Source organism: Salmo trutta, unplaced genomic scaffold (genome assembly GCF_901001165.1).
Source record: "Salmo trutta unplaced genomic scaffold, fSalTru1.1, whole genome shotgun sequence".
In the NCBI taxonomy this organism is placed as follows: Eukaryota; Metazoa; Chordata; class Actinopteri; order Salmoniformes; family Salmonidae; genus Salmo; species Salmo trutta.
The window spans coordinates 1-12,369 of record NW_021822232.1 but is presented as its reverse complement, the minus strand read 5'-3'; the positions used below and the strand labels follow the sequence as shown (position 1 = coordinate 12,369).

Below are 12,369 nucleotides of genomic sequence, written 5' to 3'. Positions count from 1 at the left end.
CGTTATACAGTATCTTTCAAAAAGCCGCGGTAGCAAGGATTATCTACACATACTGTGCAGTTTACGTTATAGACAAAAACATGTTACATGGCAGACCAATCCAAACTCGTCTCTCGTCATGTTCAGCCCACCCATTATCTCAGCCAATCATGGCTAGCGGGAAGGTTCCTGTCTTTTTCCGTGGCTAAACCAGCTAGGCTCGTAATTTAACGTTTTATTCGTATTTACAGATGGCATACAAGTTTGTTATTTTAAGGCACATGAAAGTTCACATGTTCCAGAAGGCATTTCTGACACACAAAAAAACACATTTTGATTAAACAAAAAAAAAAGTATAATTTGAAATGCCTCTCCTGTGAAGTAGTTACGTGCGACATACGCTTAGCTTATTGAAACGGGTCACATATAATGTAGGGCCTGGACGATACCTAATAAACAGTCCCAATATACTGTAGCTCCTAAACATCTCTTCTCTCGTATCCAGCCAGGCCAGCTGGAAAGACGCCTCAATATGTGTCTGTCTGTGTCTGTTTGTCTGTTTATCTTCTTGAGAGAGTCCATACATTACAGAAGGAGATTGGTGGGGGGCTGTAGTCCATTACAGAAGGAGAGGAGTAGGGGCTATAGTTTTCTGGCTAAAGAGGAAGTTGCACAACAGCTCTTCTCTGGCATACAGAAGCAGGATTAGCAGCCAAGCAGCTGTGGTTCTACAGCATGTGATGTGTCTGCTATGGAGAACTGTTCCGTTCAGATTTAGCTCTGTCTGTCTCTAACCCTGTCTCTTTGACTCATCCCCACAGATTCCCAAGGGCCGATGAGCATGCCCCACTCCCATGGCCCTCCAATGGGCGGCATGGTGGGACACCCCTCCGTCATCAGCACCTCCAGGACCCTTCCATCCCCAATGAGCACCCTGGGCGCGCCCATGAATGGCCTGGCGTCGCCCTACTCCGTCATCACGTCCTCCCTGGGCTTGCCCTCCACGCCAGGGATCAACTTCGGATCGCTCCACAGTCCACAGATGAGAGAGGTGTGTGCCACTTAGCTTAACTCAACTTGTGAGATCTGAAAACATCTAATGTTGCTGACCACGATCATCCAGAACAATAGATTTTATCTCAATAGCTAGATTTACATCCAATTGGCGAACAATTTTCATGCGAATATAAAATAATCTGTGCGTGATGACAGAGTGCACACAATCCACTTTTCCTCTTAAGGTTTCATGTACTGAATAACATGTAATATTCAATGTGTTTCTATCACATTTTCAACTCTTACCGATAGTTTTGTCACAATTTTTTTTTTTATTAAATAGCAAATGTGCCCACTCTGGTCTTGGCACGTACCCTCTAGCCAACGGCTCACAGATACAGTGCAGGTAGGCTAGTCTACATGATGACATTATTATGGTTAAGAGCGAGAATGTTTTTATTTGTCAAACTGCAGTCAAGCATTGGTCATCATGTCACCAGAATAAGACCCTCGATATTTATTGGAAAGGACCATCGAGTTCCACACCGTGCACTTTCACCACCCTGTGAAGTTCCTCACCGTGCACTTTCACCACCCTGTGAAGTTCATCACCGTGCACTTTCACCACCCTGTGAAGTTCCTCACCGTGCACTTTCACCACCCTGTGAAGTTCCTCACCGTGCACTTTCACTACCCTGTGAAGTTCCTCACCGTGCACTTTCACCACCCTGTGAAGTTCCTCACCGTGCACCTTCACCACCCTGTGAAGTTCCTCACCGTGCACCTTCACCACCCTGTGAAGTTCCTCACCGTGCACTTTCACCACCCTGTGAAGTTCCTCACCGTGCACTTTCACCACCCTGTGTGTGTGTGTGTGTGTGTGTGTGTGTGTGTGTGTGTGTGTGTGTGTGTGTGTGTGTGTGTGTGTGTGTGTGTGTGTGTGTGCGTGCGTGCGTGCGTGCGTGCGTGTGTGTGTCTGCGTGTGTGTGCGTGCGTGCGTGCGTGTCTGCGTGTGCCTTCTCGGTGTTAGCATCAGCCCTTGAATGGATTATAGCAGTAATTGCCAAAGAAAGTCCATCTCTCTCAGTTTTCTCCCTCTCCGCTGAGCTTTCATCCTCCCATCTAGGTTATTACAGGATCATTCACAACAATGGATAAGCTTCACTGACATAAACAATAAGCAACAATACCCACCATAAGGTTTCTATCTTACCGTCTCACACAATGAACTACAAGATCCTATAGGAATTCTCTTTAAGTGCTCTGTTATATAAACTACACAGCAGATAAGGGTTTTGAAAGTCAGCCTGTCAGACAATGCTCCATCATACGTAAGTGCTTTGGTGTTTATGCTATGTTTCACTATCTAAAGCCAATGGCTGCCATTGTTACACTAATTATCAAGCCTTGTCTTAGAGATTATTTGAAAGGGGAGTTACAGTGCCGTCAAAAGTATTTGCCCCTTTTCTGATTTTCTCTATTTGTTGCTATTTTTCATACTTAATGTTATCAGATCTTCAACTAAAACCTAATATTAGATAAAGGGAACCTGAGTTTACAAAAAATATATTTAAAAAATGCATTGTTTTTTTGGGGGGGGGGCGAGGGGACAAAGCCAGAACTGTATGCTAGAGGAGAGGACGATATCTTCTACTACAGAGATAGGAAGGATCTGGGCCTGAGGGAGACTGATGGATCTGAGACTGATGGATCTGGGCCTGAGGGAGACTGATGGATCTGAGACTGATGGATCTGAGCCTGAGGGAGACTGATGGATCTGAGCCTGAGGGAGACTGATGGATCTGGGCCTGAGGGAGACTGATGGATCTGGGCCTGAGGGAGACTGATGGATCTCAGCCTGAGGGAGACTGATGGATCTGAGTCTGAGGGAGACTGATGGATCTGGGCCTGAGGGAGACTGATGGATCTCAGCCTGAGGGAGACTGATGGATCTGAGCCTGAGGGAGACTGATGGATCTGAGCCTGAGGGAGACCGATGGATCTGGGCCTGAGGGAGACTGATGGATCTGAGCCTGAGGGAGACTGATGGATCTGGGCCTGAGGGAGACTGATGGATCTGGGCCTGAGGGAGACTGATGGATCTGGGCCTGAGGGAGACTGATGGATCTGGGCCTGAGGGAGACTGATGGATCTGGGCCTGAGGGAGACTGATGGATCTGGGCCTGAGGGAGACTGATGGATCTGGGCCCGAGGGAGACTGACTGTGAGCTATGGATGAATGCATATGTTTCTCCATTCAGGATGGTGCACCAACTCAGTTGTCATTTGACAGCCAAGGTGTTCATGTGTTGCATGTTTCCTCACAATATTGTTTTGAAAGGTTTGTTTTAGGACTGATGCCCAACTGAACGTTTTACTCAATGCGGTCTCAATAGGTGCTGATGGAGATTATGTCTAAGCCCCCGAGAGTCTAAGCCTTGGGGGCGGGGGATTATCTGACAAACGGCGCTAGCTCATGACAACATCGCCATTTATATCTAAAGTAAACTCAATGACATCATAATACTGGCAAAGTTGTTTTCAACTAATAATTTGTCTACTTTAGCAATGTCATCGTATTTCAAGGCTAACATAGTGTACATTTGATGAAACAGTCATTAGCCCCCTTTCAGAAAGACTTGGTATTAACCATTAGTCAGATGCCCAATATGCTGCGGCGTCTGTAGAACACTGATAACAATGGCAGTTAGTTTATAGCTAGTAGTAATAGCTTATAGTTTATAGCTAGTAGTAATAGTTTATAGCTAGTAGTAATAGTTTATAGCTAGTAGTAATAGTTGATAGCTAGTAGTAATAGTTGATAGCTAGTAGTAATAGTTTATAGCTTGTAGTAATAGTTGATAGCTAGTAGTAATAGTTGATAGCTAGTAGTAATAGTTGATAGCTAGTAGTAATAGTTGATAGCTAGTAGTAATAGTTGATAGCTAGTAGTAATAGTTTATAGCTAGTAGTAATAGTGTATAGCTAGTAGTAATAGTTTATAGCTAGTAGTAATAGTGTATAGCTAGTAGTAATAGTTTATAGCTAGTAGTAATAGTTTATTGCTAGTAGTAATAGTTTATAGCTATTAGTAATAGTGTATAGCTAGTAGTAACAGTTTATAGCTAGTAGTAATAGTTTATAGCTAGTAGTAATAGTTTATAGCTACTAGTAATAGTTTATAGCTAGTAGTAATAGTTTATAGCTAGTAGTAATAGTTTATAGCTAGTAGTAATAGTTTATAGTTTATAGCTAGTAGTTTATAGCTAGTGTAATAGTTTATAGCTAGTAGTAATAGTTTATAGCTAGTAGTTTATAGCTAGTAGTAATAGTTTATAGTTTATAGCTAGTAGTTTATAGCTAGTGTAATAGTTTATAGCTAGTAGTAATAGTTTATAGCTAGTAGTAATAGTTTATAGCTAGTAGTAATAGTTGATAGCTAGTAGTAATAGTTTATAGCTAGTAGTAATAGTTTATAGCTAGTAGTAATAGTTTATAGCTAGTAGTTTATAGCTAGTAGTAATAGTTTATAGTTTATAGCTAGTAGTTTATAGCTAGTAGTAATAGTTTATAGTTTATAGCTAGTAGTTTATAGCTAGTGTAATAGTTTATAGTTAGTAGTAATAGTTTATACCTAGTAGTAATAGTTGATAGCTAGTAGTAATAGTTTATAGCTAGTAGTAATAGTTTATAGCTAGTGTAATAGTTTATAGCTTATAGTAATAGTTTATAGCTAGTCGTAATAGTTTATAGCTAGTAGTAATAGTTGATAGCTAGTAGTAATAGTTTATAGCTAGTAGTAATAGTTTATAGCTAGTAGTAATAGTTTATAGCTAGTAGTAATAGTTTATTGCTAGTAGTAATATTTTATAGTTTGTAGTAATAGTTTATAGCTAGTAGTAATAGTTTATAGCTAGTAGTAATAGTTTATAGCTAGTAGTAATAGTTCATTGCTAGTAGTAATATTTTATAGTTTGTAGTAATAGTTTATAGCTAGTAGTAATAGATTATAGCTAGTAGTAATAGTTTATAGCTAGTAGTAATAGTTTATTGCTAGTAGTAATATTTTATAGTTTGTAGTAATAGTTTATAGCTAGTAGTAATAGTTTATAGCTAGTAGTAATAGTTGATAGCTAGTAGTAATAGTTTATAGCTAGTAGTAATAGTTTATAGCTAGTGTAATAGTTTATAGCTTGTAGTAATAGTTGATAGCTAGTAGTAATAGTTTATAGCTAGTAGTAATATTTGTAAAGCATGTCTGAACCCTATATATATAGTTTATAGCTAGTAGTAATAGTTGATAGCTAGTAGTAATAGTTTATAGCTTGTAGTAATAGTTGATAGCTAGTAGTAATAGTTTATAGCTTGTAGTAATATTTTATAGCGAGTAGTAATATTTTATAGCTAGTAGTAATATTTTATAGCTAGTAGTAATATTTTATAGCTAGTAGTAATAGTTTATAGCTAGTAGTAATATTTGATAGCTAGTAGTAATATTTGATAGCTAGTAGTAATATTTGATAGCTAGTGTAATAGTTTATAGCTAGTAGTAATATTTTATAGCTAGTAGTTTATAGCTTGTAGTTTATTTTAGGAATAAGGCTTGTTTTTCTTTTGAAGCCAGAAGGAGGCTAGTATCAGCTACATTTATGCCTTTACTAGACTATGGGATATTTTATATATGAATGCTTCCGCTCAGTGTTTGAGATCAATTGACACCCTTTACCATGGCACTCTGAGATTTATTTTAAACTGCAAAACCCTTACGCACCACTGCACTTTGTATACCAGGGTTGGCTGGCCTTCTCTAGTCACTCGTAGGCTCAGTCACTGGTATACTTTTATTTACAAAGCCATTTTGGGTTTACTACCGTTTTATTTGGGCATTTTTATTGTTCAGAAATGTGGTGGGTACTCTCTTCGTTCGCGGGACTTTATCCTGCTAACTGTTCCAAATGTCCGAACTGAATTTGGTAAAAGGGCTTTTATGTACTCTGCGCCATCGTCTTGGAATGCCTTACAAAATACTTTTAAACTGGAAGAACTTGTCCCGATTGGTATTTTTAAATCACTGATGAATGATCTTGAGACTGATTCCCTGACATGTCAATGTTTTTAATTTGCTGTTTTTGATATTGTTATATTCTTTGATAATTCTATGGTTTTTACTAGATTAATTGTAGTTTTTCATGTTGTTTGTATGTAATTTTTGTAATGACTTGGCGCTGCCTATCTTGGCCAGGACGCTCTTGAAAAAGAGATTTTAAATCTCAATGAGCCCTTCCTGGTTAAATAAAGGTTAAAAAAATAAATAAATAAATTAAAAAATAAAAATAAAAAATAGCTTGTAGTAATAGTTTATAGCTAGTAGTAATAGTTTATAGCTTGTGGTAATAGTTTATAGCTAGTAGTAATAGTTTATAGCTAGTAGTAATAGTTTATAGCTTGTGGTAATAGTTTATAGCTAGTAGTAATAGTTTATAGCTAGTAGTAATAGTTTATAGTTTATAGCTAGTAGTAATAGTTGATAGCTAGTAGTAATAGTTTATAGCTAGTAGTAATAGTTTATAGCTAGTAGTTTATAGCTAGTAGTAATATTTGATAGCTAGTAGTAATAGTTTATAGCTAGTAGTAATAGTTTATAGCTAGTAGTAATAGTTTATAGCTAGTAGTAATAGTTTATAGCTAGTAGTAATAGTTTATAGCTTGTAGTAATAGTTTATAGCTAGTAGTAATAGTTTATAGCTAGTAGTAATAGTTTATAGCTAGTAGTAATATTTGATAGCTAGTAGTAATAGTTTATAGCTAGTAGTAATAGTTTATAGCTAGTAGTAATAGTTGATAGCTAGTAGTAATAGTTTATAGCTAGTGTAATAGTTGTAAAGCATGTCTGAACACTATATATATACTGTATCATGAATGTATGAACCATTAATAATGCATGTTTAATACTTGAGCTACATGTGGTGCTGTTTGTCTGAGGCATATTGGTGCCCGAGAAGCCATAAGCATGTGAATGGCATGTTCAATCATAACATATGTGTAGCATGTGTTGGCCATTTGTCTGGCATGTTGGCTGTATGGGAGAGGCATGGTTATGAGCTGCAGTACAGGAAAGGGCTCTCTCTCATCATTGACTCACCAGCATCAGCAGAAGACAGAATGCTAATTTAGCTGACTGTTTGCTCACCACTAAAGCTCACATAGAGAGAGGAAAAGGGGAAAGAGAGCACTCTAGGCAGTGTGTGTGTGTGGGGGGGGGGTACCCAAACGTTATACTGTAGTAAAAGTAAAGATACCTTAATAGAAAAGTGAAAGTGAAAGACACCCAGGAAAATACAACTTGAGTATAAGTCAGACAGCCTCATTTTCTCATTTTTTTTAATTTACAGATAGCCAGGCATAATTTACAAATGAAGCATTTCTGTTTAGTGAGTCCGCCAGATCAGAGGCAGTAGGGATGACCAGGGATATGTGTGAATTTGACCATTTTCCTGTCCTGCTAAGCATTCAAAATGTAACGAGTGCTTTTGGGTGTCAGGGAAAATGTAAAAAGTACATTATTTTCTTTAGGAGTGTAGTGAAGTAAAAGTAAAAGTTGTCAAAAATATAAATAGTAAAATAAACTACAGATACCCCAAAAACTACTTAAGTAGTACTTTAAAGTAATTTTACAAAAGTATTTTACACCAACTGACTCTAGGCCAACTGAAAAAAGATAGAGAGATGGAGATAGAGGGAGAAAGAGAGAGAGGGGGGAGGGAGAGAGAGATAAACAGAAAGAAAGGCCTCTCTAGCAGTTGTCTCCTGTAAGGGCAAAGCCTTAGTTCAGACGGACATTATGAAACAGACAGCAGAGTGCTGTCATAAATCAACTATAGGAAATGTCTGCAGTCGCTGTAAAGGATGTCCTATATGCAAGCCATCAAATACAGACAATATGTAGGTCACTAGTGTTGAATGCCTTTGTCCGTACTGTCGGACACACGCACAGACACGCGCATGCACACACCAGCCCAAGCACATGCTCACTCACATACATACACACACCAGCCCAAGCACATGCTCACTCACATACATGCACACACCAGCCCAAGCACATGCTCACTCACATACATGCACACACCAGCCCAAGCACATGCTCACTCACATACATGCACACACCAGCCCAAGCACATGCTCACTCACATACATGCACACACCAGCCCAAGCACATGCTCACTCACATACATACACACACCAGCCCAAGCACATGCTCACTCACATACATACACACACCAGCCCAAGCACATGCTCACTCACATACATACACACACCAGCCCAAGCACATGCTCACTCACATACATACACACACCAGCCCAAGCACATGCTCACTCACATACATACACACACCAGCCCAAGCACATGCTCACTCACATACATACACACACCAGCCCAAGCACATGCTCACTCACATACATACACACACCAGCCCAAGCACATGCTCACTCACATACATACACACACCAGCCCAAGCACATGCTCACTCACATACATACACACACCAGCCCAAGCACATGCTCACTCACATACATACACACACCAGCCCAAGCACATGCTCATCTACATACATCACACCACCCAAGCACATCTCACCACATAGCACACACCAGCCAAGCACATGCTCACTCACATACATACACACACCAGCCCAAGCACATGCTCACTCACATACATACACACACCAGCCCAAGCACATGCTCACTCACATACATACACACACCAGCCCAAGCACATGCTCACTCACATACATACACACACCAGCCCAAGCACATGCTCACTCACATACATACACACACCAGCCCAAGCACATGCTCACTCACATACATACACACACAGCCCAAGCACATGCTCACTCACATACATACACACACCAGCCCAAGCACATGCTCACTCACATACATACACACACCAGCCCAAGCACATGCTCACTCACATACATGCACACACCAGCCCAAGCACATGCTCACTCACATACATACACACACCAGCCCAAGCACATGCTCACTCACATACATACACACACCAGCCCAAGCACATGCTCACTCACATACATACACACACCAGCCCAAGCACATGCTCACTCACATACATACACACACCAGCCCAAGCACATGTTATCCTATCTGTTTTAGCCAACTCAGTGGTCGACAGGAGACAAGAGGTGCAAAGTGCAGAAAGACGATAAGGAGCCCATAAAAATATCATTTTGACAACGTTTGTTCAGGAAACTCTCTGGGAAAGGATTTATAACACAAGTTGCTAAAACCAGAATATATTTCCTTCTAATAATCAGCATTTACACTGAACTGTTTTGACAAACTAATATATTGAACCCATAAAATCCCAGGCCTATGCCTGGCCTAAAGCAGCAGACGTGACCCTACGCTTCTCTCTGCTGGTGAAAAGTGAGAAGTGCAGCTTGGTGAACGTGACAAGCTCAGCTCTCCTCCCACACAGCTCACACAGTCAACCACCCCTGTCCACAAACATTAGAAGCCTGCATGACTAAACTCACAGAGGAAACACAGATACCCCCTTTGATCAGTCATGTGATCGCTGGAACAGCTACTTTCATACCACATGTGGGTGGAGAACGGAGGAAGAGGGGGAGAGGATGAGGTGGAGAGAGGAGGAAGAGAGGGTGAAGGAGGAGGGGGAGAAGGGAAGAGGATGAGGTGGAGAGAGCAGGAAGAGAGGGAGAACGGAGGAACAGAGAAAGAGGGGGAGAGGATGAGGTGGAGAGAGGAGGAAGAGAGGGAGAACAGAGGAACAGAGAAGGAGAGGATGAGGTGGAGAGAGTAGGAAGAGAGGGAGAAGGAGGAGGGGGAGAGGGGAAGAGGATGAGGTGGAGAGAGGGAGAAGGAGGAGGGGGAGAGGGGAAGAGAGGGAGAAGGAGGAGGGTGAGAGGGGAAGAGAGGGAGACGATTTTAGAGAAGTAAAAGAAAGAGAGACAGGACCGACTCACTCACTCACGTTTTCCCAACTTCTCCTCCACTCTACTCTCTCTACCTCCCCCCTCTCCCCTCCCCCATCCCTCTTTCTCCCCCTGCTCCTCCTCCTCTTTCCTCCCTCGCTCCAGATGAACAGTGTCAGTAGTTCAGAGGACATCAAGCCTCCTCCGGGTCTCCAGAATCTAGGGGACATGAACTACACCTGCACCAGCCCTGGAGGCATGTCCAAACACGTATGTGCCATCTGTGGAGACCGATCATCAGGTAAGAAATAGGGCCACACCTCCCCACTGGGCCCTAGTCCAGCCCCCTGAGCAGCAATAGGACCCTAGTCCAGCCCCCTGAGCAGCAATAGGACCCTAGTCCAGCCCCCTGAGCAGCAATAGGACCCTAGTCCAGCCCCCTGAGCAGCAATAGGACCCTAGTCCAGCCCCCTGAGCAGCAATAGGACCCTAGTCCAGCCCCCTGAGCAGCAATAGGACCCTAGTCCAGCCCCCTGAGCAGCAATAGGGGCCCTAGTTCAGCCCCTGAGCAGCAATAGGACCCTAGTCCAGCCCCCTGAGCAGCAATAGGACCCTAGTCCAGCCCCCTGAGCAGCAATAGGGCCCTAGTCCAGCCCCCTGAGCAGCAATAGGACCCTAGTCCAGCCCCCTGTAGCAGCAATAGGACCCTAGTCCAGCCCCCTGTAGCAGCAATAGGACCCTAGTCCAGCCCCCTGTAGCAGCAATAGGACCCTAGTCCAGCCCCCTATAGCAGCAATAGGACCCTAGTCCAGCCCCCTGAGCAGCAATAGGACCCTAGTCCAGCCCCCTGAGCAGCAATAGGACCCTAGTCCAGCCCCCTGAGCAGCAATAGGACCCTAGTCCAGCCCCTGAGCAGCAATAGGACCCTAGTCCAGCCCCCTGAGCAGCAATAGGACCCTAGTCCAGCCCCCTGAGCAGCAATAGGACCCTAGTCCAGCCCCCCTGAGCAGCAATAGGACCTAGTCCAGCCCCTGAGCAGCATAGGACCCTAGTCCAGCCCCCCTGAGCAGCAATAGGACCCTAGTCCAGCCCCCCTGAGCAGCAATAGGACCCTAGTCCAGCCCCCTGAGCAGCAATAGGGACCTAGTCCGCCCCCTGAGCCAGCAATAGGGACCCTAGTCCATAGCCCCCTATAGCAGCAATAGGACCCTAGTCCAGCCCCCTGAGCAGCAATAGGACCCTAGTCCAGCCCCCTGAGCAGCAATAGGAGCCTAGTCCAGCCCCCTGTAGCAGCAATAGGACCCTAGTCCAGCCCCCTATAGCAGCAATAGGACCCTAGTCCAGCCCCCTATAGCAGCAATAGGACCCTAGTCCAGCCCCCTATACAGGAGGCAGCAATAGGACCCTAGTCCAGCCCCCTGTAGCAGCAATATGACCCTAGTCCAGCCCCCTGAGCAGCAATAGGACCCTAGTCCAGCCCCCTGAGCAGCAATAGGACCCTAGTCCAGCCCCCTATAGCAGCAATAGGACCCTAGTCCAGCCCCCTATAGCAGCAATAGGACCCTAGTCCAGCCCCCTATACAGGAGGCAGCAATAGGACCCTAGTCCAGCCCCCTTAAGCAGCAATAGGACCCTAGTCCAGCCCCCTATAGCAGCACATAGGACCCTAGTATCCAGCCCCTATAGCAGCAATAGGACCCTAGTCCAGCCCCCTATAGCAGCAATAGGGCCCTAGTCCAGCCCCCTGAGCAGCAATAGGACCCTAGTCCAGCCCCCTGTAGCAGCAATAGGACCCTAGTCCAGCCCCCTGAGCAGCAATAGGACCCTAGTCCAGCCCCCTATAGCAGCAATAGGACCCTAGTCCAGCCCCCTGAGCAGCAATAGGAGCCTAGTCCAGCCCCCTGAGCAGCAATAGGACCCTAGTCCAGCCCCCTATAGCAGCAATATGACCCTAGTCCAGCCCCCTGAGCAGCAATAGGAGCCTAGTCCAGCCCCCTGTAGCAGCAATAGGACCCTAGTCCAGCCCCCTATAGCAGCAATAGGACCCTAGTCCAGCCCCCTATAGCAGCAATAGGACCCTAGTCCAGCCCCCTGAGCAGCAATAGGACCCTAGTCCAGCCCCCTGAGCAGCAATAGGGACCCTAGTCCAGCCCTGAGCAGCAATAGGACCCTAGTCCAGCCCCCTGAGCAGCAAATGGACCCTAGTCCAGCCCCTGAGCAGCAATAGGACCCTAGTCCAGCCCCTGAGCAGCAATAGGACCCTAGTCCAGCCCCCTGAGCAGCAATAGGACCCTAGTCCAGCCCCCTGAGCAGCAATAGGACCCTAGTCCAGCCCCCTGAGCAGCAATAGGGCCCTAGTCCAGCCCCCTGAGCAGCAATAGGACCCTAGTCCAGCCCCTGAGCAGCAATAGGCCTAGTCCAGCCCCCTGAGCAGCAAT

The 12,369-nt window shown here is 44.2% G+C and overlaps 1 protein-coding gene across 1 annotated transcript; it reads left to right on the top strand.

Moving 5' to 3' along the window:
* The first annotated feature begins 777 nt into the window (after nucleotides 1-777).
* Nucleotides 778-10,927, top strand: LOC115181223 (retinoic acid receptor RXR-gamma-B-like). The gene is made up of 2 exons (XM_029743243.1): nucleotides 778-1,030; nucleotides 10,097-10,927. The coding sequence occupies exons 1-2, from the start codon at nucleotides 815-817 to the stop codon at nucleotides 10,241-10,243; spliced, it is 363 nt and encodes a 120-aa protein (XP_029599103.1). The 5' UTR covers nucleotides 778-814; the 3' UTR covers nucleotides 10,244-10,927.
* The last annotated feature ends 1,442 nt before the right edge of the window (nucleotides 10,928-12,369 follow it).